The following is a 26,552-nucleotide window of genomic DNA, read 5'->3' on the forward strand; positions in this document are numbered from 1 at the left end:
GCCTGAAATAAACAAAGCAAAAGACATGACCCAATCATAATTCTATGCTTCCACTCTATCCTTGGTCATCCTCCACCCTGTTATGACAACACAATCCTCCTTGTCTGTAAGTTTCTGCATCAGGTGCACCGGTTGACCAAAAGGATATGATCCTTAGCTCCATTGGCAAATGAATGAGAACCCGAACAAATAATCTTGCATAGACCACAGTCCAGAATACGTAACTACCCTTGCTAGCTCCCCTGTTTGTTCTTCAGCACAACCAACTTGATCAACATGGTCCAACCTGATCTGTCAGAAGTGATCCTGTCTACGATAACTGTCAAGAATCTTTGTTGGATCTTTTCTTATTTTTTGTCTGTATTAAATTGTGGGTTAATGCTTACACCAAACCTGTTTGATATATATCTATATATAGACTCAGCATTAAAAAAAATATCTTGAAAAACTAAAAAATTTGATAAAAGAAAAAATTGATAAACCCGTAATGACAAATCAAGAAACTACGTACAACATTAAAAATCTCATTTTCGATAAATATGAAACCTTATGCCAAAACAAAAAACAAAAGAAGAACTACATATAGAAATAAAAAATGTAAGACAAGAAATCTCTGAACTTAAAAAAAAACAACTAAAAATAAAATACCAGGTTGAAAGCTTAATAAATTCAGAAAACCAGATAGAACGGTCCTCCTCATATACAGAATCAGAGCAACAAAAATCACAAGAATACATGATGATTCTTACATAAGTATCAATACAAAGATATCTAATCAAAACACATCTTTTAATCAATGATGAATTTCAAACAGAAATGATAGCACTTTTTGACACGGTGCAGATCAAAACTGAACTGTATCAAAGAAGGAATAGTTCCAACAAAATATTATGATAAAATATCAGAATGACTAAAAACTGCCAACGGTGGTAAACTCAAATTTACATACAAAATTCCTAATGCAGAAGTATGCAATCAGGGAATCAAATTTAAAACTCTTTTTTTAATGGTTAAAAACATAACCCAAGATGTCATTTTAGGTACTCCATTCATATCATTACTAAAACTATAAAAGGTTACAAATCAGGGAATTCTACCAAAATACTAAAAACTAAGATAATTTTTCCTTTCATAGAAAAACCAACAATAAAAAATATTAACTTACTAAAATATTTGTTAGTACACACAAACCAACTCAATTTCTTAATCAATCATAAACAAAGACAAATTGCTTATTTAAAAGAAGAAGTTTCTTTTAAAAGGATAAATGAACAATTAACTAATAAAGAAATCCAACAACAAATTGGATAAATTAAGAATGAAATAGAAAAAATAATTTGTTCTGATATCCCCAGTGCTTTTTGGGATAGGAAAAGACATGAGGTAGAAACTGATTTTGGATCTAGAGACTACTAGTCCATTCCTTTTGATAATATTAATAAAGATTTTGAGATGTTTGAAGTGTTTCTCTAGATCTTCATAGAATACTAAAACATCATCAATGTAAACAATAGTAAATTGGAAATATAGGTTGAATATTTCATTCATTATCTTTTGGAATTCTTATAGTGCATTTTTCAAGCCAAAAGCATAACATTCCATTCATACTATCCAAATGAAACAACAAGTATTATTTTATATCTCTTACTTTCTTTGATTTGGATTTGCCAAGATCCAGATTTCATGTCAAATTTTGAAAAAATATTTGCATTACATAGTTTTTGCTAAAGATCTTTTTCATTTGGGATCAAAGATCTAATCTATTGTAATGCTTTATTTAATGGTTTATAATTAATTACTAATCTTGATATCTCTCTTTTTAATTTTACATTCTTTAAAATGCAAAACAGCTCCAAGGTGAATTACTTTTTCCTATAAGGCTTTTCTTTAATAAATATTGAATTTTTTTTTTTACAAAATTCTTCCATTTCTTTATTCATTTGGATTGGTCGTGCTTTTATAGGTATTTGCTTTTCATTAAAATCTTTTTGACGAGGTAATTCTACCTCATGTCCCTCACTGTCTTTTGTAATGGCTTTTAATGTTTTTTGTTGTTGATTTGTAGTGAGATAATTATCCCACCAGCCTTTCAGTTGTCCAGTAAATCTAACAATTAAAAGATTTGCTATCGAATGATCTATAATTTGACCTGTTTGGTCTTGAGTTTTTTATACATTAGAGACCATTTTCATTTGTTGTAGTGTGCTAAGGATGTTGTATTCAAACATTCTATCAATGTTTTATTCATAAATTGTATTAGTATTATATTTATTCTGAAACATTGATTTTTCTTCTATATTTAATTCAGGTGTTGTGATTCTTTGACTTAGCCAACAATGTCCAGACCCCATTAATCATGAAATTTTTAACCGTCCAATGGGCGAAGAAAATGTAATTCAATCTTTCCCTATAAATAAATTTAATAAAAGAAAACAAAAATTATTTAAAAGTGGCTGAGTTTAGCTGGTTAGGTCCCACTGAAAGACCGTTTTAAGCGCCTTTTCATCCGTTATTCTGTTTTTTCTCTTTGGCTATGGAAAGCATGCTTCCTTTCTCTTCTCTTCTCTTCTCTGCTTTCCCTTCTCCTTCTCCTTCTCCCGAGCCTTTCTCTCTCGCCATGCAAGAACTTTCAGCATAGACAACACCAGGTTTCTGAATTTCACTGATCACCCCTTTCTGTCAATAATCAATTTTAATCAATCCTCATTTTATGGTTAGTCTATTGTTTTCAAACCTTGTTTTTTTCTCAAGAAAAGGTCTTGACAGAAACGGGGAAGAAGAAGAAGAGGAAAAAGAAAAGAAAAGAAACTGATGCATTGCTTTTTCTCTTCTTTTTCATTGGAAATATATAACAATGTTAAGCTTAAGCCTAGCTTGGATTGTTTGATATAATGAAATTTAATTCATTGTTTTTCCTTTTTGTTTTTTTTGGGATTGAGCAGGTTTTTGGATACCATAAGAGATTGTGTAAATGGCATATAAAGTGGATCATGAATATGACTATTTATTCAAGGTTGTATTGATTGGAGATTCGGGTGTGGGAAAATCTAACATTCTTTCGAGATTTACGAGAAACGAGTTTTGCTTGGAATCCAAGTCAACTATTGGTGTCGAATTTGCAACAAGGACTCTTCAGGTTGGCTTTTATTTATACATATATGTTTTGTTGACAATTTTTCTACTGGTCATTGCTGCATCATTCTCACTGTATGATTCTGATATTTTCCATTAATTTAGACACTAAATTTGTGAATCAAACGGCCGAACAATGTTGATGAAATCTGAATTCCAAAGGAAAAAAAATTCTTTGTACTTTTCCTTGAAGTAAGTCTTAATTTCTTCTCAGGCAAGCAAGACTATATGCATTAGGGCAACTAGCCATTGATGAAAATAGCCAGACATACTTCTTACTGCACCTTAAGTAAGTACAATTAATGAGATATGTTGTCATTTGAGTATGGAAGAGTGGAATTACTACCAGCATCTGATGTCATTTTAAGACTTTGAGTCCTGTTCTTCTTTTCTATTTTCTTTTATCAGTATGCTAAGACACATTTCTTAAATTTTGCACATTGTTTTGGGAAGTTGAGATATAGCAGTCTTTTTTCCATTCAAGTTCATTTGGAATTATCCCAAAAATAATGAGACATGGGGAAGAACAAATTTGGTCAAGGGAAGAGAAGTCAGGGATTGAGAAGATATTCTATGCTAGACTTTCATCTAGTATTTTGATTAGCGTATTTCTGCCTGAGCTTAGGAGTTGTTTCTTGCATTTCAGGTAGAAGGGAAGACAGTTAAGGCACAGATATGGGATACAGCCGGTCAAGAGAGGTACCGTGCCATCACCAGTGCTTACTATAGAGGCGCAGTCGGGGCGCTTTTGGTTTATGACATAACTAAGAGGCAAACCTTTGACAATGTCCAGAGGTGGCTGCGTGAACTGAGAGACCATGCAGATTCAAACATTGTCATTATGATGGCTGGAAACAAGTCTGATCTGAATCATCTTAGAGCAGTCTCATCAGAAGATGCAGAAAGCTTGGCTGAGAAGGAAAGTCTCTCGTTCCTCGAGACTTCAGCACTGGAATCTTTCAATATTGAGAAAGCATTCCAGACAGTTTTATTGGATATTTACCAGATAATCAGCAAAAAGGCATTGGCAGCACAGGAAGCAGCTTCCACCACTGGCCTTCCTCAAGGCACTACCATTAATGTGTCCAATCTGTCAGGAAATGAAAATAAGAGATCAGCTTGCTGTTCTACCTAGAAGGTAAAATTTTTTCTGTACAAGAGGCAACAGAAATGTTGCATTGCCAGCCAAATTTTGTGCCCCCTTGGGACAGACGTGAAAACCACTTTGTTTTTAAGATATATTCATCTCAGGGCAATGTAGCAACAGGTTTTTGCTTCATAAGTACAATATTAAGATGAAAATATGAGGATTTTGGCAGTCTCATGTTCTGATTTGGAATCCGCAGAGGGTTTCACGGGAAATTACCTAGTATATTTCTTAAGTATAGGCAAGGGAGAGGCAGAAGAAGTGTTGTAAGGCGTAGTACTTGATTCTGTTTTCATTTTTTCCTTTTTCCCTTTCCTGGCCTTGCTTTTGTTGATTCTTTGAACTTGCAATAAATCTTGTTGTTAATTATTCATGTTGTAAACTCCTTTCCTTTGGTTAAGTACATGAGCATGTGGTATGGATGAATTGTTGTTTGCAAATAGCAGACTTTAAACAAATCCCAATTCTTGCCTAATTAGTCATTAGACAGTTCAAACATTTATATTACTTGAATAACAACTAAGGGCTTCTTTTCGATATAAGAAGTACATTTTCTTTTATGATTCCTAGCAAGAGCAACTAATTTTCAGGGCCATAAAGAGAGGGAACCATTTTAAAGATGATGATGGGATGTCAGATGGAAGTTCCTGATGTCTGGGGATATCTTGGCCTGCTGCCATGGATTGAACATGGGATGGTCTCTGAAGAGTGTTTAACTTGCTTATCAGCTACTGTAGTTGTAATAAGGTTTCACTTCTCAAGATATTTAATATACATTCAATTCCTCAGTTAAGGGTTTCTTTAACTGAGACATAACCCAATCTGTAGTCACAATATCAGATCCTTTTCTTCAAGCTACAAAAGTAAAAGAAAATGAGATGTGGAGTCTTCTTCACAACTTTAATCTCTGCTTTTCCTTTTGTTTTGTTTATCCTTTCTGCATCCAACAAATTTCATAGTACTAGATTTTAGCTGAGATTAGTTTCAGGTACTTAGCACCGAAAAAAAGTTGAAAATACCTGGTTCATGGAGTTATTTCTAAGTTGAAGATTCTTTATTCAAAGCAAGGGCATATTACATGACTGTCTGCTCAAGAGAGCCTCACATTTTGATGTCAAAAAAGGGAAAGGCTGTAGAAATTTGGAGTCAAAGAGGGTGAACACTGAACACAACAACTCACAACCAAACTTTACCATCTCTAGAGAATTTATTCCACTGTCACCAGCTATTCGTTTTTGGTCCTTTATTATTATCTTAGGCATCCACAAGAAAAAAGATTTTCTAATGTTTTCTTTTTTTACTAATGTCAATCTGCAGAACCTGACAGAATCCAGGGAAAATAGAAAGGGCAATCCCCCAACTTATGTTCTTGCAACTTCTGATTTTGCAGATCACTTTGAATATATGCCAATGACAAAGGATGAAAGTTTTTTAATCAAAGAGAATGGCATATGAATTTCTTTAGTTGAATATTATAAAGAGATTTGTCAAGGATCCCCACTTCCAACATTTAATCACGCAGCCATGGCTTGGGGACAGATTTTGCTCTTCCATCGCTTTGTTTTTTTTTGTTATCTTCTTCATGCATTCCATGAGGAATCCAATTAACAAAAGTTGAATTCTCCAAAGGTATGCTCTTAGGGGGGTAAAAGGAAGCTTCACATGAAACCTGGCTACTAAGACAGACTTGCATTTGCTCTATGGGGTAGGGCAACCAGGTTTCATTAAACATTAGTTCGAAGAGATAGGCTGAGAATCTAAGGAAATTATTGAGACGACTAGGAGAATCTGATTGTTCTGGCCTACATAATCTAGCATTAGAGATTTGATTAACTCTTTGGTTTAGAGCATTCTTCGAGATTAAAGTTGAACAAGATTATCATAAATCTGGCCCTTGAGCACTAAGAGTGGATGAAACCAACCTGTATTAAAGAATAAATTTTCAAAGAATCAGTTTGGAGACAGATCATTTGGCCAAGCTTTTTAGATAAACCAGCAAACAGTCTTGAGTTTTATAATCTTAAAGAATGGTGGAATCTTTCTGCATTTCACTGTCAAAAGAAATACACGGCTAGAGGAAAAAAGCAGTCAAAAGTTTTAACTAGCTTAAATAAGTATATATTTTTAAACTCTTCAGTAAGATAAAGGCCTTGAAGAATTTTTCCTAGGAAAAGCACTTGAGACCTATAGGCTAGTAAAGCATATAAAACCATACATGTACTCAATTACATACTGATACCATACCCTTTTTTCTTTGACCAGAAATTGCAAATCACTATCATACAATATCAAATTGGGTGCTCTGTTGTTTTAACAGATTTGTCCAGAAAGAGGATCAATCTAAGAATCTTATTTCCTATTTGAATGCTATCATCTCTCCATAGCATATAGACAAAAAGCCAGCTATCTGCCTTGGACAGGAAAACGATTGAGTGCCGAACTAGAAAACCTGTTACCATCCTCAAAATTTTCAGGCTTTCATCCTCCTCGTACATGATAAATCTAACATGGGTAAATCCCAAATGCTTGATTTGCCACTAATTCAAGAATACATGTTGACACATACTAGCCATATCTGCACATTGTGAAGCTTTATTTGTAACTGATATGGACAAGTATTCTTTGAATATTTGGGGTTTAATTAATGAAAAAGGGGAAAGAATATGGAACTAAATAAGCACACGGATACCTGTTCCATATGCATGTAACAGCGACATGTGAGTTTAATATCTAAAAAAAGTTAAGGAATAAGCCAGATAAGCCAAATAATAATTTTTGGTCTAAAATCTAACATGATGGAAAACCCATTACTTTTTAGTATAAAAGGCAGTACCAAGCATACCCTCAACTTACCATCAAAACTCTTTCTTTTTTAATTAGTAAACTTAAAATGGAGCAAGAAGCAAAGAGACAGGATGCTAAAGATGAAGGAAGAGATGAAGAGAAATGGGTTCATGATTCATCTGTTAATCATAAGGGAAAAGTTCCTCTAAGAGCTTCCACTGGTGTATGGAAAGCCTCTCTCTTTATCATTAGTAAGTATATCTATATTAAGCTTGCAATAGTTTCTACCAGCACAATATACCAAAACCTTGCTCTTTGACATATTCTTCACTGTTTTCTTACAATTATTTGGTGATTGTCAATCACCAACATGCTGTATTTCTAGTTCAGAAAAAGATTTCAGAGTCATATATAAAATGGAGACCATAGTAGGTTTCATGTCACAGTAATAATGTATAGTAACATAATGTCTAGGGACATAAATGTGCATGGATGAGGTCAGGGAAGCCTAATGTCTGCCTTTATCTTGACCAGCACTGTTTAATTATCGTTATCAACAGTCAGCTCACATGTGACATTAACTTCATTGAAGAAAAAAAAGGGCCAAATAACCAGTTGGCTCAAACATTTTTGTGAATTTTTCTTCTTTGCAAGGGTATGTTTGTGTGTTAGTGTCTGTCGCCAGGGGTAAGCATTTTGCCTCCATCAAGGTTGCCAAACCTTGTTGATATTTGACAGCTCTTTGCTTGAAATGAAATAAAGGAAGCTAAAAGACATTGGACTTACTATTTCAGGGTTGCTTCTCTCATAAATCTAGTAAACAAACTTGATCAAAAGAAGGAAATGATAACAAATAGAACGTTGAATTTTGGCCTCCAGGGTGCCTCCATGATTATGTGCAGACTGTAGATCAATCAGTCCTAACAACTGAGCTTATATCAGATATTTTCCAAGTAATAGTCTTCCGCACACCTATGCATTGATGAGAACAATTAAGTTTATTATAAGTTATTGATTGATAATAGGAAAAGTATTTAAGGGGAGCTAGTACATTAGTCCTAATAATCTCCTGCTTTCATCTTTGGCTAATTCTAATCCAATGGGTAAGAGTAATCGAAAGGGGTAGTCCTCCCCTTCATTGGACACTGCCTTACCCATAATGGTGATCCAAGTCCTTAGTTTCTAGTAAGTTAGAACCTTTATTTTCTTGCCTTAATTTTCAAAGCAAGGATTATCCTAATGTAGTGGACAGATCAGAATCCGTTTAGACATGAATCATCGATCTTGACTGTGCTTTGTAACTAATTACTAGAGGCTACTATTATGTGCAATGAGATCTGTAAACTTTTGGCAATCAAGGAAGGAAATTCAGAAAACTTTATTAACTCCCTGCCAACTTTTGGCCAGCAATTGAGTTTAGTGAAAGGCTAAGCTACTTTGGAATAGCAACAAATCTCATTTCATACCTAACCAATGTGCTTCATCAAGACCTGGAAACAGCTGCAAAGAATGTTAACTACTGGGCAGGAGTCACAACAATAATGCCTCTAGCTGGAGGGTTCTTAGCAGATGCTTACTTTGGCCGGTTCACAATGGTTCTGCTTTCATCCCTCATTTATCTCTTGGTAATTGCATAAAATCAGAATAAACACTGCCTTGATTTTAAAATTGAAATGGCTTTTATGACTAATGAGATAAATCCCATGCTAATTAAACTAATGTACGCAGCCTTACATATGTTCTTTTTTAATGTGGAAACCAGGGTCTGAGCCTCTTGACGATGTCTGAGTTTATCCCAGTTATAAAGCCATGCAATGCAGGAGCGTGTCATAAACCAAGGAAAATTCATGAAGTGCTTTTCTTTCTTGCACTGTACTTTATCTCCCTTGGGACTGGAGGACACAAGCCTTGCCTTGAGAGCTTTGGAGCAGATCAGTTTGATGATGATCACTTGGAAGAAAGGAAGCAGAAGATGTCTTACTTCAACTGGTGGAACTTTGCACTTTGTTGTGGACTTCTGCTTGGTGTGATAGTCATAGTTTATGTTCAAGACAAAGTCAGCTGGGGGGTTGCAGATCTTATCCTCACTATAGTTATGGCTGTCACAATCTTAACCTTTTACATGGGGAAGATTTATTATCGATACCGCTTACCAGAAGGGAGTCCTTTAACTCCTTTACTGCAAGTTTTGGTTGCAGCCATAAGGAAGAGAAAATTACCTTATCCTTCCAATCCTTCTTTACTATATGAAGTACCAAGATTGAAATTGTCCCAAGGAAGGCTTCTATGTCATACAAGTAGGCTTAGGTAATTTAAGGAAGTTCAAAACAATTAAGTTTCATTAGATTGCCCAATCTGGCTTAGGTAAAAGAGATTCTAATCAATTTAATCTGATCAGCAGGTTTCTGGACAAAGCTGCAATTGTTGAAGACAGGGAAAACACTTCAACTGAGAAGACTCACAATCCTTGGAGACTAGCAACAGTGACAAAAGTTGAGGAAATGAAGCTTGTTTTAAGCATGATTCCCATTTGGCTTACTTCTTTAATATTTGGAGTAGGTGTGGCACAAGCTTCAACTTTCTTTGTCAAACAAGCTGCAACCATGGACAGAAGGATCACCCATAATTTCGATATTCCACCAGCATCTATTTATTCTCTCACTGCTGTTGGAATGATGGTTTCAGTCACCATCTATGAGAAGATTCTTGTTCCATTTCTAAGGAAGGTTACCAGCAATGAAAGAGGCATAAATATCCTTCAAAGGATAGGCATCGGCATGATATTTTCCACACTGTCCATGGTTGCTGCAGCATGTGTTGAAATGAAAAGGCTGAAAGCTGTGGAGAAAGAGATTATGCAAGGTGGGAAGCAAGTGGCACTGTCTATGAGTGTGTTTTGGCTTGCTCCTCAATACTTAATCAATGGCCTGGGAGATGGTTTTGCTTTGGTTGGCCTGCAAGAGTACTTCTATGATCAAGCTCCTGATTCAATGAGAAGCTTAGGAATAGCCTTTTATCTCAGCGTGATTGGAGTTGGCAGCTTCCTAAGCAGCTTCCTAATCATAATTGTAGATCATATCACAAGGAAAGGAGGCAAAAGTTGGATTGGCAAGGATCTGAATATAAGTCGTTTGGATAATTTCTATTGGATGCTAGCAGCCATAAATTTACTGAACTTCTGTGCTTATATATTCTTGGCAAGGAGTTATACTTACAAAAATGTACATAGAGGGATTCTTGTGCCTGACTGCCCTAAAAGTGATGAGGCAGAGCTAATTGTGTAAATCTTTTCTGATTTAAATAACATAAAACTGAATCTTAAATTAAGTGACAATATTTAAGTGATCGTTATTATATTTTTTATATATAAAAAATAACGTGACATATTAATTAAGTATGATAAGAGTTATTAACATAACACACCATTTCCTCTAACTCTTATTATGACCACTAACATGGCATGCCACATTACAAAAAATCTCACACTATTACCTATTGTTGTGTCAATAGGTCACGTGAAATTTCATGTATATAGTATGTACAATTCTCGTCAATAATAATATCTGTATAAGATACAGACTCATTGGTCTAATATGCCAAATACCAAAATAATAACAAAAATTATAGAATCCTAAGGAATCCTGATCAATATATTATTTAGTGTATATATATACTATTTATTTATTCTACTATTACCATGGTCAAAAGTACAATAGCTGTTAGATGACGTAGTAGGAAAGTCTTTCTATACTCAATGCCATAACAGAAGAGTCCACATATTTGAGATTGAGAGCGTGACCTACCTCTGTCTTTCAGACTTCACGTCCAGTGCCTGATCATCTCTGTCTCTCTCTGCTTTAACTGCACAAGACTGTCTGCAAGGCACAGAAGATTGTTAATTCATAACCCCTTTCATTTCCTCCATCAACCATCATCACCCAGCACCATTCTCTCACTCTTCATTCCATGGAAGGAAGTTATAATCAACCCCTCCATATACCACAACAAAACAGAAGGAACAGGCTTAGAGTCACCATTGGAACCAACCAAGAAGAAGAGCAAGCCTCACAAGCTCCACTTCTCCAACTGAACCAACCGGCATTGCTTTGTCCTTCTTCTTCTCAACCAACTTTCATGCACACTTTCCCACAATCTTTGTGCTCAAGCACAATGCAAAACCCGAGAGATGTTAACTACCAGTTCTTTGACGACCAGGGTTTATCTTTGTCTCTATCTTTTCAACACCAGGATAACATGAATCTCCCTTTGAACTTGGATGCACAAAAGAGCAATGAGAATTCAATCTTGGGAGGTTTCCTGAAGCAGAATTGTCAAATGAGAAGTTCTGTTCCACTTGGTCCATTCACTGGCTATGCATATGTGTTGAAGAGTTCAAGGTTTTTGACGCCTGCACAGCAGATTTTAGATGATTTTTGTGGAGTTGATTATAGAGTTTTAGACTTTCCATTGGAGAGCTTAGGTGATGGTGACGTTGGTAAGGATCCAATTACGTGCAGTGATAAAATTCAGCATCGTTGGAAGAACTCAAGGCTCGTTCTGATGCTGGATGAGGTATGCATGTTTCTTCCTATATCTGTCAATACAATACAAATATTTAACTTGATTAAGTTGATTTTTTCTCAAGTTAATGCAAAAACTGTTGCTGTTTACATTTCTCTTCCATGCAAAAGGTAACTTTCAATTCCAGTTTTATGACTAAAACTAAAAGTGTGATATGGTCAACATGTTTAAACTATTGCCAGGAAACCAATAAATGGAGCTTTAGCTTACTAAATTACTGATGCAAGTACAGAGCTTTAGCTTAAGAGAAGAAGTATGACAAGGATGCAATGTATGAACGCTATACGTTCAAATGGTGAAAAACTGCATCAGTGCAAATGATAATGGAAAACTGTGTTTTGATCTTCAGTGAATATACTATAGATGAGAAGATACGGTGTGATCATTTATGAGGAAGAAAAAGGAGAAAAAGATGATGATTGTGATATTCAATTCCTTTCAATTGAATTGAGTGTAACTGATGATTTAATTGTTGCTGTCAAAGAATCAGTATCCTCGGGGAAAGATATCTGATTTATTTTAGTAGAGATGGCAAAAAGATGTCTTGTCTTGTCATAATAAATCATGTTACTGTTCCTTTTTTGTTTTGTTTTGTTTTTGCATTTTCTCTTTGTATTGTTCTCTTTTCATCTCTTCTTTTTTTCTCTCTGTACAATCTTCTTCCTCGCTTGCCTGGGGTATTTTGAATATTTTTTTTAAAAAATTACTATAGCCATCATCTCTGCTGTGTCCTTGGTAGCATCTCTGTGAGTGTGGGTTCTGTGCACTGCACTGACAGTGGGGAAAAAGCCCTCTAGGCTGCATCTGAACCTGAAGCTTTCTCTGTTAGAGAGTCTTGTTGAGTTTGTAAGGGTTACATTGGGAGACACAAAAAAGGAGAACTACTGCTTCTTATTTGGGATCTGATCATTTAGAGTATAATTCTTTTAAAGAAAAATAGGATAGGAGCTTTAGTAGGGTTATACGCATAGAGAAGAAATAAGGAGCCCTGGAAAGTACTTAATCTATTTTCCATTAACTGCATGCTTAAAATTTTAAATTGCTTGGCAGCTAGGTGTTTTACATGTTTAGATAGCTAGAAAGCTAATGCAGGCACCAAATCGTGGTAATTCAGGAAACATATTTGATATTCCAATCTTAATCAGTGAACCAAGGGAGGAGTAATTAGGGAGGAATTAACAGAAACCTAGGTTAACTGTAGCATCACGTCATCTGTACTCAGTTAAATACACAGAAGATGGTGGTCACCAGAGCAACTACATGTTCAGAAGAATTAGATTTTAGGATAATCTTCCCCATGATAATGGTGGGAAGAAAACAAATTCTTCTGATGGATTATACGGTTCTCTGGATTCTGGAGGCCGGGGGGATGTGCAAGTTTAGTCTGAAATGATCAGACATCAAATTGAAGGCAGCATGCTGCCTAAGATACATGTTCCCTGCTATCTATAGATAGAAGCTGTAGTTGATGCTTAACAACTGTTACAGGTTCCAAGATAATTGTTAGGTAATATTGTTTAATATGGTTTAAAAAATCATTGCTACTTGAGGAGATTAACATGTTCCAATTTGTTCTCCCTTCGTCTCCATCAGGTATACAGGAAATACAAGCTGTACTGCCAGCAAATGCAATCAGTTGTTGCATCATTCAAATGTGTTTCCGGCCTTGGGAATGCAGCTCCATATGTATGTTTTGCTTTCAAAGCCATTGCAAAGCATTTTAGTTGCTTGAAGAGTGCCATCCTGAACCAAATTCGGTTCACAGACAAAACTGCTGATAATGCTGTTGTGGGTAAAGATAATAATGTTCCAAGCCTTTGGACATCTGATCAAGGGATTAGTAACCAAAATCCTGTTCAGAACGTGACCTTTCTTCAGCATCCTCTTTGGCGATCTCAAAGAGGACTTCCGGATCAAGCAGTTGCTGTGCTCAAGACATGGCTATTTGAACACTTCCTGCACCCGTGAGTGACTGTCCTAGTTTTACTCTCCATGAATACTTTCTTTAAATTCTGCCTGGTTAATGGTGGTGAATCAAATTGTTATACTCTTGGCAGTTATCCTACGGATTCAGAAAAGCTAATGTTAGCTCGACAAACAGGTCTATCCAGGACTCAGGTGAACTTTGTGCTTTCTTAAATCTTTTACCAGCATCCTTTTCAACGAGAACCATAATTATTGTGCTCTTCCGGGTTGGCTAATGGAGCAATGAAATGAGATTTTGTATAGGTTTCCAATTGGTTTATCAATGCAAGAGTAAGACTCTGGAAGCCAATGGTGGAAGAGATACACATGCTTGAATTAAGGCAATCTCAGAAACCATCATCGGAAGCTACAAACCAAGATGCTAAACTGCCATCTGAGCTCCTCGTAGACAAATTGCCACATTTCATTGCAAGCCAAGAAGTTGAGAATATCCAAAATAAACGCCCAAGAAACAACATCTTCTACCCAGATGAGCAAAGCAAGCTGCAGAAGAGTGCATTAGCTTACACCAGTCTGCCAAGCAATCACCATCTCGGAGTTGGCACCAGCAATTTCTGTCTAGCATTGAGTCTCAATCAGGACAACAATGGGATTGACTTTTCAACACCGCCAATGCCGATGAACTTATGTCACAATTTCAACTTCAAAACTGATGGTGAGCTGAGCTTGAAAGCTGGTTTTGATGTTGAAAGACAGCACCATGGGAAGAATTTTTGATAGGCAAAACACAGAGTTTTGTTCATATGTTGTTTATTTCTTGTATCTTGCTTAGAAAGTTTGGTACTTTACAATATAATTGGAACTTCGAAGTCTTTCTTGTTCTATTTTCTTTGCTTGTTCATAAGAATGTGTGCAAGGGGACAAAGATAGTCACTTCCGTAGCTGATTTCTCTTCTAGATGAAGAAAGGTATAGGCTGCCGCCGGCAACATCTCGCGAGAAACAAAAAACAACGTTGTTTGTCCACGTGGAACTCTCTGAATGGAGGATTTAACTAACCGACCGTAAACTCCAAACTTATCTTTAACAGCTGTCACTCAACACGCCACTCCAAAGAATCTCACTTGAAAGAATATCCTCTCCACATATTCGACAGCTGTAAAAATCACCTACCACAGTTCCCATCATAACTTTAAAGAAAGAGAAAGTTTGACTTGGATAATAAGTCAAACAGATCAACGGCTGCAGACAACCATGGAAGTCGGTTTGGTGGAGTTAGATTGATATCTAAATGGAAACGACATCGTCCCAAAAGATTGAAACTTTGAGTGGAAGCATAGGAAAAGCAAATTAACCAAAGAAAATTCTTGAGCTTCATATTCACAAGCTTGGTTTTTTTTTTTAACTTATTTTGTTCTATAAAACCAAAGCCTCGTATTTTCCTAGTAAAGTTCCAATCTTTGGGCAAAGTTTGTACTTTTTTTTTTGCTACAGTTTGCTATGCAAACAGAAGCGAGAGTTGGGGTCGTAAATCCAGGCCATGGGGGAGGAGGCGGAAAAAGTGGGGTGGACACGACAGCCTTGAAATTTAAACAGCAGCAGCAAGAGTTATTGCAAGCACAAAAAACCCAGATCGGGACTGTCTCACAGTTGCTTGCTGGTGGGGTTGCTGGTGCTTTAAGCAAGACTTGCACTGCACCTCTTGCTCGTCTCACCATTCTCTTTCAGGTTTTGTTTTGTCTTTTCAATATCTTTTTTCACCCTTTTTAAGATATTTTTGGGTTATTTTTGTTTGAGATGGTTTTTGGGAAAAGTAGGTGGCTTTTTAAGTGGATTTTGCAGTAAAGATGATAATTATCTGGCTTAGAGAAATTAACATATGAGGTGTGAATTGATGAATGTGTACAAGGTTTTTTCTTTGTGATGTGTTGGTTATGTATTTATAAGTCATTGGCACTGATTTTTTTTTCTTTTTCAATTTGTCAATTAGAAAACTTGAAATGATTTGATTCTGTTATTAGCTATTGCTATTAGTTTTTTAATCTATGAAGTTCAAATATCTTGAAATTTGGTATGAATATCTATTTATGGTGGAAATGAAGCTATTATGGATTGAGAACATTGTTTTCACCCCTTGTGATATTGTTCATGTCAAATTAGTCAAGGAAAACTAAGTGATGTGATATGGTAACATCTTTGCAGTGAGCCCTTATCCATGGATTCCAGTACAATGTTGCTATTGTCCATCCTTTATCTGTTGAATTCTTGTTTTTGTTACAGAAAGTAACAGAACTAATCTTTGTGGCATATGCTTGAAATTATGATCAGCTTCTCATCTGCTGTAGTTTACATTATTAATTATGGTTCCAGTTGTTTGTTTGATTTTTTATTTTCTATCTCTCTCTTGAAATATTATTTCTTCATGGAGTTGGCAACCACTGGATTTGCTTGATATTTTACCTTGTTTTCGTCATCATACTTTGTAGGTGCAAGGCATGCACTCTGATGCTGCAACATTAAGAAAAGCTAGTATATGGCGAGAAGCATCACGTATTGTTGGCGAAGAAGGTTTCAGAGCCTTCTGGAAGGGGAATCTGGTTACAATTGCACATCGTCTACCATATTCTTCTTTGAACTTTTATGCCTATGAGCGCTATAAAAAGGTTGGTACTTAAATTCTTGAGATGAATACCTTCTAGTACAATAAAATACCATCTGTATTTCGGTGAATTTTTCTTTTTTCTGGTTAGGATTTGATCCTCTGTGACCTTCTCATGGGCATTCTTATTCTTAAATTTTGATCTTTATTCTTTGTTTCAGTTACTATATATGCTCCCAGGACTGGAAAGTCATAGTGAACATATGAGCACCGACCTTTGCATACATTTTTTAGGTGGTGGCTTGGCAGGAATTACTGCTGCATCTGCTACGTATCCACTGGATCTTGTAAGAACACGTCTTGCAGCCCAGGTTAGATCCATATGCCTTTCACAAAATGTTTGCAGGCAAATTATTTGCTTTCTTGTTATCAGTATTTATATTATTGTTCAAAAGGTTGCAAAAAGCACTCATTGGCAAGGTTTTGCTGCTTTCTGCACTTTTATTGGGTTTTTTCTGCGCATTAGAATATTTTTCCCTTGCTTGGCCACTACTCTGAGCTGGCTTCCTTGCTTAAAGTAGGTTAATAATGTTTATCTTTTTCTCTTTGTTTATGTTTTCTGATATCAACCAAACTTTTGTCATTAAGTGCTAGTTTACATGAACAGAGATGCATGCATGTGCCCCCATTTGGGTTAGGACTGGTCTTAGTTATGAAATTGAGTAATTGCAATTAATTTAACCTCTCTGCTTTGTTTCTTATACAGACAAATGTTTTATACTACAGAGGCATTGGGCATGCTTTACAAACTATATGCAAAGAGGAGGGTGTTTTGGGCCTATACAAGGGACTTGGAGCGACACTTTTAGGTGTTGGACCTAGCATAGCAATTAGCTTTTCGGTATATGAGAGCTTGAGATCTTTCTGGCAGTCACAGAGGTGATTACTCTTGATCAATAAACTGTGCCTTCTTGTGATCATTATTTAATACATCATGCTTTTCTAAGCCACTTCTTTCTCTTTTTTATAATTAACTTTCTATCAGGCCCCATGATTCTACTGTTCTGGTCAGTCTATCTTGTGGCAGTCTTTCAGGGATTGCGTCGTCAACAGGTGAGTGATCTTTAGACGAGCTGTGTTGGTAACTTAATTGCAGTTTCCCAAAATCTGATTGTGTTTTGTCTTCTTTTTTGTCTTTATTTTTCTTTTGGTTATTTATCATGTAAAGGAGAACTATATTCAATCTTGCAATTGAAATGGAGTATAACTGTGAGTGTCCACTTTACTGCATTGTTATGTTTTTCATGAATAGCTGTCTTTTAGGTAAATGTTCTGTCTATTTTCAGCTGTAGAAAACAGAGATATGGCTGATATCATTTTGTATAAATTGTTGCTTTAATACTTCTGTAAAGCATGGATTAAATGATTGCTGTAACTGTACCAAAGCTTTAGCGACTCTATCAATTCTAAATTAACAGTGCTCTTTTGGCAGATGTTTTTGGTTGAAATACTTACATTTACTTGATCTAACAATGCCATTATCCAAGTGTAGAGGTTAATCCATTTAGCTGTTTATTATGCTTTTGATGCAGAGAAGCAGGCTGTGGTGCAGGCTCTGCATTAAGTATCTAAACCGATTGAACCCTAGAACCAGAGACCCAAACCGGAGTTGTTTTTTGTCTGGCATTTGAGAACTTTAGTAAGGAAGTCAACAAGAAATTTACCATTTTCTCTGTCATTTGTCTACCTTTATTTATTCTTATGTAAAAATCATTCTTGGATTAACTTCACTCTACAACATTTCTTTCAACAACTTTTCTCCCAAAGGATTGCAGTTTGTTCCATAATAGGTTGGCTCTACTCTCAGGTGAACTAATACTGCTTCCTCAAGATATCAGTGTGAGAGGTATCCTCCTTGAGGTATGCTTCTCATTTAGGCTTCCTTGCCATTTCCTAATGGATCGGAGTCTTTCAGGCTTGGCTGGTGCAATTTTCCTGGAATTCTCCATCAATTTGTATCAGATGTGGAGTAAATTCAGCAATTATTTGCCTTCCACTCACTGAAGATAACTTAAGCCAGATGTTTTTACTAAAAAAATATTGATTCAAATGTGCGGACAAGGTCCAGCTAATAATTTCTTATTTTTTATTAATGGAAGCTAATTGGTGCTCCTCGCTGAAGTTAAGTCACATAAGTCCTACACCTTGCAATTGTGGATGAGATTATGCACCTTTACTTGGTTTCTGCCACATTTGTGCTGTAGAGTTTATCTTTCATTCACTTAGGGTTCCTTGGGTAATAACCAGGCTTCTAGCTTTATAGCAAAGGTGATCTTGTTGGTCCTGTTTCAACTCTTGGGCCTTTCATTTGCTATAAAAGGTCTGTAAGGGGTGATTGCACCACTCAAAACATGCATTATTACCTAGATAGATTGCCAACAATTGTTCTTGTCGGCTCACCTAGTAAGACATGTTCAGCACATCACAATTTCATCTCTTTCTCTTTTTTCTGATTGGATGTGATATTATGGTTTCTTAATCATCCCAATTTCTTTTCTCTTGAACTAAAAATATTTATTAAATCAATGAATTATTGAGCTGCAAAGTTCAATCTGAAAAAGTGATGTAGCAGTTCAATCATCAATTGCTTTCTCCTGGACTTGACCCACCATTGAATTTTCACACCATACAAACTTTTCTCCAAGAGTGCAGTATAGTTTCATAAACACATTTACTGGGATTTTATGGATTTGATGTTATAGATTCAACATCATTACTTACCGAGTCTTGGTGATGACCCTTGAGTTCATATTTTCTTGGTTGGCATGAAAGTATTTGTTGAAGGATTCTTTCAAATTTGTAGTTAAATCATAGTTTGTGGTAGCATGCTGTTTATTGATAGCTTGGATTGTTTACTTTAGCAGTTGAAACTAGTTTTCTAAGCATTAGTCATGAAAATTTTGTTTCATCATGACCTTGAATATTTCTGTACAATTAGGTTTATTTGGTTTGTGTTTCTTAGTAGAGACTAATCTCTGGTTTGTGTTTCTTAGTAGAGACTAATTTCTTTCTTTTTGTGCCTGGCGATATCTTCTTCCATGAATTAATGTGTTGGATAAAGCAATGGATGACTCTTTTCATCTGTGTTCTGTATAAATGCAGCAATATTTCCTTTGGACCTCATTAGACGGCGCAAACAGTTGGAGGGGGCTGGTGGACGAGCCCAAGTTTACACAACAGGGCTTTTTGGTACATTTAAGCACATATTCCGGACTGAAGGCTTCCGTGGTTTGTATAGAGGGATAGTGCCTGAATATTACAAAGTGGTGCCAGGTGTCGGTATATGTTTCATGACCTATGAAACATTGAAGATGCTTTTAGCAGATGTTACTGCAAAATTATAGTTCGTGATGGTATCTCGCTGGATGTTTGATCTGCAACTGAAATAATGGGTTGGTTAAAATTGGTTATGTGATAGCACACCACATTTAACTTTCATAGCTCTTCTTGCAGTGGCAAAATTTTGTGATGCTGCTGTGAGAGATATTTTTCCATGTAAATAGATGGATGGTGACTTACATTTCATGTGTACTCGATGGCTTTGTCCGCATCCTCAAGGATGCAATACCGATGGTGATCATTTTAAATTTCCTGTTCCAAGTACAAGTTTTGATCATATTGTGTAGATCACTGGCATATGTACCATACATTTATAACTTCAAATTTGAGTAATATTGTACCTTCTCTAACAAAAGTTAGGGGATTGTCTTTACTTGTTTCATAAGCCTTTTGGAATTTTTGGTTTTCTGTAATCTTATAATCAGTGATCTTTGCAATTGCAGTTGCTGCCTTGATCTCTGTACTTGGATATGGTTTGCAAAGCTGGCTTCCTGATGTCAAAGACTGTTCATGAAGACGTCAGGACCTGCTTTTCTTTCTACCTGTCTGCTAATTATTTGTTGATATTTCCTAAATTTCTAAGTTTAGAAGCTTACCATTGCTGTGTACTTGGATGCATGTTGAATATCGTTTGTTTCCAAGGACATCTTGAGTTACTTTTTTTGGGGGGAATTAGGAGTGAGAACAGAACTCCCCACAAATTCTTCGGACAGCCCCCATTCCTCCATTAGTTTGGTTGAAGAATTATCAACAAAACAAGGATGCAGTTTCTCAACAATTGTGCCGGGAGTATTTGGGTAACCGTGCTGCCTTGTGTCAGCTCACTTGCTGGTTTACAAAGAGTTATTGTTCTATTCCAGGAAGTGCAGAAGCATTTCTGCTATTGATCTTTTTGTGTTATCAGTGAAGGTTACAGTAAGGGACCAAAAGAAGAACTTCTCTTATTAAACAAACAATAAAACTAGTTATTATGAACTTGACACATCATCTTAACCGCGTGTTTGTCATGGTGACCCCATGAAAATTTTGGGGAGAAGAAGCTGTTTCAATCTTCTGTCATGACCTGAATACTTGTAACATACGCACTGATCTTTTTCTTTCTTTTTCTTTTTCTTGATCAAGGGACAATTATGGGGGAAGGAGGGTAACAGAATCAGAGTTTTACAATGGGAAATTCCCTGTCAGGCGTATGTGGTCTAAGGTACGACGTAAACCATATTTATTGACAGCTGCATTGGCGGCTCTAAACCCTCCCCCATAGGCAGGCGAAGAATCATTGGCAATTTGGTGCATGAAAAACTCACCAAGCTTGTTTTCTACATTAGACTTTCCTCCTTTCTTTGAGGATGAAGAGGACGAAGAAGCTGCTGCTGATGAGGATGCCCTGTTGCTACTTGATCCTGGCAATACTTCAGATTCAAGCCACATGTATGATAGAACCTGGCAGATACCTTCCTCTACCTCGGGATTTAAATTTCGATAACCTGCATTATTCATGGAGAAAATGAACAAAGAAAAAAATTATAGAAGCATTGAGAAAATTTATCCAAGACTGAGGATTGATACACTTCTCTACCTTTGAGGCGTAACCAGCCATGCATTAATTCATGGGCGAGAATTGCCCCAGTTAGTAGTCTGCATTCCAGCAAAGATATCAAGTAAGAACTACTGTTTGAACTTTTGGAAGAAATAAATAAGCCTTAAAAAGTTCAGTTCAGCATGCAGTAGATTAACTGAAAACTATAGATCAGCTACAAATTAACTTGCTCTATCAAAATTCAGAGTTTGGAATAAGATTGAATCCATTTAACTAGAAATTGATCGTGAATACTCAAGAACATTTCAGACCAGAAAGTATTGAACTGAGTATTTCTTTTTCTTCTAGAACTCGGAGTGGTTTCAGATGTATCTGTTCAACAAGCTGGAAACATTAACTAGATACAAAACCAACTTGGGTAATTGTCATTTTCGTGCCTCTTGTTCACATGTCTCTTAAGACATGTTGCCTAGACATATGTATGCATTCCAATATTTATCATAGTCACTCCCTCATGTCTCAAACCATATTCTGATCAGGAAGCCAGATACTAGCAAAACAGTGCAGGAGTAATATTAACATGGGGAGCCCCTGTCATTTCGAATTATAATGCACTTGATTGCTTATTTGAAGTTCTAATGCAGGAAGTGTGATAATCACAGAATGCAAGATAATTTTAGTAAACAAGAAGCAATGCCGGGATTTAAACTTGACCCACAAAACAAAGTGCAAGGGGAATAGAAGAAATGCCATCAGAAATATCATGTCAGAGTTTACCTTGGAAGACCATAAAGAACAAGAATGGCAGTAACTTCACATTTCCTTGTCAGCTTTTGAGGTTGAGTTCTCAGTCCAATAAGTTGGCGGCCTCCGATTCGCGGTCTCTTTAGTATCTGAAATGAACAAAGTGAAGACAATGTTTAGTGAATTATTGTACTACAGTCAGACTTATCTCGATAAACAAAGCAAAACCATACAATTAGTGCAGTTGACATACACTGGTGACAGTCTGCTCTTCAGAGAGACACAAACCCCTTGTCTCAGGCATGTGATGATATCCCTGGAAAGAACCAAACTGAATCAAGGCCGATCCATGAAACAAAAGTGTACAACAAAGAGCAAGAGTCCATATTTTACATTTTTCTCTCCAACAATCGCTTCATTAAGTGTTTGTCTTTCAACAAGAAGCATGGGAATTTGTTGATCTAATCTCATGTTCAATCCTTCGTAATAGTCTCTGATGGCATGGTAAAGAGGCTGGCAATCACCAGTGTCCATGATTGCAGATTCCATGCACTCTAAGCATAAACTCCGTCCATCTTCCAGGGAATAGTATCTTACGTTCCAAGACTTCCGGAGGAAAATTTGAAGAAGAATGGGGCAAAGAAAGAAAACAGCAATAACCAACAGCAACGGTTGTTGTTAGAAGAAAATGGAAGTTCTAACACACATTTTGTTTCAATAGTATCAAACAATTCCTAGCAATGGCTTAGGTTCATACCTCCAAACGTTCACAGCTACAGCAGCGAGCTGTGTGATCATGCTCATGCGATGGACAATACTTTTGGGACCAAAAAGGGTGGCACCTATACTCTATTAAATTATTTTCATTTGTGGGAATCTGAAATTCAGTGTGACAGAAAATAAGAATGTATTCATAGTACTAATAATTCAAATGATATCATCAAGAAAGAAACAAACACAAGTCATCTTTACTATTTTTAAATTGAAGAAGCTAGAGTTATCTTACGAATTCGAGACAAACTTCGCATTTGGGATGTGTCAACTCTTTGAAGCAAGTTTTGTGATATGGATCCCTCCCTGACAAAGAAAACTTGGATAGCAAGGAAAACCAAGTTTAGAGCATTATGCTTAATTTCTCTGGTAACTTTGACAAGTTAAAGCTCAACTTGATACAGTGAGAATACGAAAGCAGAAGGAAATTGGACTCTTGGGACCAAAGATGAATAAGACTACCTCATGCTCGGTGATTGGATTACCACAAGAATGGCAACGGAAGCAATTAGGATGAAAGTATACTCCCATGCATCCCAAATAATTGCCATAGCCGATGTCATAATGGCAGCCCGAACATACTCTGCAAGTCATAAGCATAAACATATATTACAAATAAAGATTAATTTTTTTTAGCCCTCAAATATGAGGTATTTTTTGAAATAACTCTCTTCATAATTTTAATTGTTTTTAATTAAATTGGATAAAATTACCCTTAATGATGTTACAAGCCATTACACGATGTTACACGCCATGTTAAAAAAAATATTATTGTTACACGTTATATGCAAAAATATGTTACACGTTATAGTTAAAAAAAGTTGTTACATGTTATGTTGAAAAAAAAAATATTATTGTTACACGTCATGTATAAAAACATGTTATACATCATAATTAAAAAATGTTGTTACATGTCATATTAAAAAAAAAATTGTTGTTACACGTCATGTACAAAAATATATTACATGGTATAATTAAAAAAGGTTGTTACACGTCATTCTAAAAAAAAATATTGTTGTTACACACTATATACAAAAGTATATTACACGTCATGTTGAAAAAAATGTTATTATTACACGCCATATTAGAAAAACATTGTTGTTATACATCATGTTTAAAAAAATTTGATTACACTTTTATGATTAAAATGTTATTATTACTTACAAACCAAAACTTCAAATCCCCTCAATTCTCTTCATTTCTTTCTGTTTTTTTTTTTTGAACAATTTGACATCAATTAAATAACATATTTTCATAAACTAAAACATAAATTTTTTTTATCTAAAACACCTATATTGATTAAAAATTGAAAAAAAATTCCTTTAAAATTCTCAGGTTATAAACTTCAAATTCTTGAATTTATTGACATCTAGGTTCCGAATTAATCTAATTAAAAGTAATTTCAAACATCTGTAACCATTTATACTGCTTTAGTTTCATCCAAAATATTTAAAAATAAAATACTCCAAATAGCCACCCACCCTAAGTACATCAAAATCATCATTTGCCATCTTAAAAGCGCGGGAGAGAGAGATCGATAGCATTAGAGAGAGCTAAGTGGTGAGAGAGAAATCGGAAGCACCAATGGAGTGAAACTGTGATAAATGGTTTAATTTATATAAAACAGTTTCAAGAGTATTTTTGTCAAATCTTAACTAAATATGACTAAAAATAGTTAAATTTATTTTGATAATTATTTTTAAAATATTCTTATTGAGAAGGGTTATTCTTCATAATTTTTTCATAAATAAATAAGATATGATTGTTTTTACTTTTCTCTTCTTTCTTTAAGATGGTATTAGCAAAGCCCTCCAACAACTACAAGATGAAGAGCATGGGAGGAACTTGACTATGACCATTCCATGTACAACCCGACAATGGTGTTGATCAAAACTGACTCTTACCTATTCCCAGAAGGATGAAACTGCATAGTGCCATAACGAGGATATGTTGATGAATTCATCCTACCACCATCGGCTGCCCTTGGTAAAGCTCCACCATAATTATCATCCATCCACCATTCATTGTAACCTGCAAACATCAAGACCGGAATCAGTAAGCATAGAGCAAGAGATAAAAAGAGAGTAAAGGCTGATGAGGGTCATGGAGGATCAACCTTTGTGAAGATGTTTGGACAATGTAAAAACTTACCACTTGGTTTTCCCAAACCTTCAGACAAAGAAAGTGCCATTGCATGATCTAATTCCTCTTGCTCCTTTCTTACTCTAGGGCAACCATCCTAATGACATAAACCAAACGAGCTATCAAAAAAAGTTTCCCAACCTTGTAAGCAACACAGAAGCACAATGTTCTATCAGACAAGTTTACAAATTCAAATGGCTCAGCCAACTTTTTTTTCATGGAAACTAGCTCAGGAAAAGAAATACATGATGGGATTTCTTCTTAAGCTGTTTACTGTGGTAAAAATAACAATCCTGATTCTGCTATTCAACCAAAGGAAACAGTGGCAATCCATGGAGAAAGATAGTGGCACAAAGAGAAACCATCATATTATTTGAAGACTAAGTTTTCTCTCTTTTCATGGAAAAGTTAATCCAATCTTTTCTTCGTATACTTAGAAAACTAACATTTCTGTTAAAAAAATAAAACAAAGTTTTAAAGTTACCGGCATTCTAGCTGGAGCACGAACAACCATGTTTTCTTCCCCTAGATAATGTGGGTTATAGCCACCAGTTCCGCTTCCGCCGCCACTGCCTCCTCCTCGGCGACTACTTGAACTGGTCTTGAAAAGCTTTCCCAGCCATTTCATAAGCCTTGATTTTCTCTCTGTGTATGAAGAAGCAAAGTCCCCTGCTTTCCATAAAAACTTCAATACATACAAACAAGGTATACTGAAAAAAATGAACTAAACCTGCACTGGATTACTGTAACAAAACATTTTAAACAGAAGGAAAATAAATTCAAAAATAATACTTGAAAGGAGTGTTTATAGAAAAAAAAAAGGCCATCGTAATATTAAAAGAAAGAATTTTATCGTACACTGTTGGAAGTAAAACAGAGGAAAACAGAACAACCAAAAAAAACTCGACGAAATTGTTGAGAGGAGCCTACTGATCATTGCCATACTATAACAAAGAACTTTATCAAACAAATTTGGTTCAAAACAGAGGAAAACAGCTTGAAAGAAACATGAAAAAATGGTTAAAAGGACAATTTTTATTGAAACAGAGGAAAACAGAATGAAAAGAAACTCGATAAAAGGTGATTGGATTACTCTAACAAACAGTTTTAGGACACGAAACGGAAAAAAAACTTAGAAACAAAAAAGGGTAATTGGAATTATAAGAAAAATTGTAGTCTACAACACATTTGAACTGGAACAGAGGGAAACAGAGAAGAAGAAAAAGACTATGAACGTACCGTAGATGCAAGGGTGAGAAAGATGGTTGACATTTGAGGGAGGAGGAGGAGGAGGAGGAGCCATGGTGGTGGAAGTGAAGGAATATATTTATCAACAATCGCCGGAATATATGGATGAAAACGACACCAAGAGGAGAAAGAATTGGAGGGGGAGAGAAAGCAAAGAGAGAGACAGAAAGAAGCATTGTTAAAAGAGGGGAGACAGATATAGAGGGAAAGATAAAAAGAAGGAAGAAGAATCGGAAGGAGGGAATGTAAGCAAAGAGAAGAAGAGATTCTTGGCTTGAGAAAGTGGAAGGAATATTTGAGTAAAGGAAAGAAAAACCCAAAGCTTAAAAAATTAAAATTTAATAAAAAATTAAAACTTTGTGGACGGTTTAGAATTTGCTCTGCCATGAAAGCAAAAGGCTTTTTATGTATCTGAGCTGGAGAAGGGAATTTATATAGCTTTCTAGATCGGGTGCTTTCAGCAGTTGTTCTTTCTTTTCCCAAGGTGGGGAAATTATTTGAAGGAATTTTTGCTGAGAAAAAAAAAAAGTTGATGTTGGTTGA

General features: G+C 35.7%; 5 protein-coding genes across 10 annotated transcripts; 4 read left to right on the top strand and 1 right to left on the bottom strand.

The window, feature by feature from the left end:
* LOC18585999 (ras-related protein Rab2BV) lies at positions 2,580 to 5,183 on the top strand. Of its 2 annotated transcripts, XM_018128653.1 has the most exons (4): positions 2,580 to 2,648; positions 2,943 to 3,136; positions 3,779 to 4,270; positions 4,870 to 5,183. In XM_018128653.1, exons 2-3 carry the CDS (start codon positions 2,972 to 2,974, stop codon positions 4,265 to 4,267), a joined length of 654 nt encoding a protein of 217 aa, XP_017984142.1. In that variant the 5' UTR covers positions 2,580 to 2,648; positions 2,943 to 2,971; the 3' UTR covers positions 4,268 to 4,270; positions 4,870 to 5,183. The 2 variants fall into 2 exon arrangements, with proteins under 2 accessions (XP_017984142.1, XP_007009171.1); XM_007009109.2 differs by lacking the exon at positions 4,870 to 5,183 and having other exon boundaries at positions 3,779 to 4,648.
* Positions 7,170 to 10,390, top strand: LOC18586000 (protein NRT1/ PTR FAMILY 5.6). The gene is made up of 4 exons (XM_007009110.2): positions 7,170 to 7,314; positions 8,471 to 8,688; positions 8,826 to 9,370; positions 9,465 to 10,390. Exons 1-4 carry the CDS (start codon positions 7,170 to 7,172, stop codon positions 10,345 to 10,347), a joined length of 1,791 nt encoding a protein of 596 aa, XP_007009172.2. The 3' UTR covers positions 10,348 to 10,390.
* Positions 10,957 to 14,442, top strand: LOC18586001 (BEL1-like homeodomain protein 9). Its single transcript, XM_007009111.2, has 4 exons — positions 10,957 to 11,635; positions 13,238 to 13,608; positions 13,702 to 13,762; positions 13,874 to 14,442. Exons 1-4 carry the CDS (start codon positions 11,030 to 11,032, stop codon positions 14,345 to 14,347), a joined length of 1,512 nt encoding a protein of 503 aa, XP_007009173.2. The 5' UTR covers positions 10,957 to 11,029; the 3' UTR covers positions 14,348 to 14,442.
* Positions 14,897 to 19,946, top strand: LOC18586002 (mitochondrial substrate carrier family protein B). Of its 4 annotated transcripts, none has more exons than XR_001929880.1 (8): positions 14,897 to 15,297; positions 16,056 to 16,232; positions 16,390 to 16,539; positions 16,935 to 17,107; positions 17,214 to 17,281; positions 17,766 to 17,867; positions 17,996 to 18,088; positions 19,331 to 19,423. XR_001929880.1 is itself a non-coding variant. In XM_018129321.1 (6 exons), the coding sequence occupies exons 1-6, from the start codon at positions 15,070 to 15,072 to the stop codon at positions 19,570 to 19,572; spliced, it is 1,038 nt and encodes a 345-aa protein (XP_017984810.1). In that variant the 5' UTR covers positions 14,897 to 15,069; the 3' UTR covers positions 19,573 to 19,946. The 4 variants fall into 4 exon arrangements, 1 of the variants encoding a protein (XP_017984810.1); XR_001929881.1 differs by having other exon boundaries at positions 18,036 to 18,088; XR_001929879.1 differs by having other exon boundaries at positions 17,766 to 18,088; positions 19,331 to 19,595.
* On the bottom strand, positions 20,484 to 26,316 carry LOC18586003 (protein DA1-related 2). 2 transcript variants are annotated; one of them, XM_007009117.2, is made up of 12 exons: positions 26,001 to 26,316; positions 25,246 to 25,406; positions 24,771 to 24,858; positions 24,524 to 24,650; positions 23,082 to 23,202; positions 22,855 to 22,938; positions 22,606 to 22,725; positions 22,242 to 22,454; positions 22,102 to 22,164; positions 21,882 to 21,997; positions 21,144 to 21,202; positions 20,484 to 21,051 (listed from the first exon to the last, which is right to left on the bottom strand). In XM_007009117.2, exons 1-12 carry the CDS (start codon positions 26,062 to 26,064, stop codon positions 20,729 to 20,731), a joined length of 1,539 nt encoding a protein of 512 aa, XP_007009179.2. In that variant the 5' UTR covers positions 26,065 to 26,316; the 3' UTR covers positions 20,484 to 20,728. The 2 variants fall into 2 exon arrangements, with proteins under 2 accessions (XP_007009179.2, XP_007009178.2); XM_007009116.2 differs by having other exon boundaries at positions 25,246 to 25,430.

This window comes from Theobroma cacao, chromosome 10 (assembly GCF_000208745.1).
Source record: "Theobroma cacao cultivar B97-61/B2 chromosome 10, Criollo_cocoa_genome_V2, whole genome shotgun sequence".
Lineage (NCBI taxonomy): Eukaryota > Viridiplantae > Streptophyta > Magnoliopsida > Malvales > Malvaceae > Theobroma > Theobroma cacao.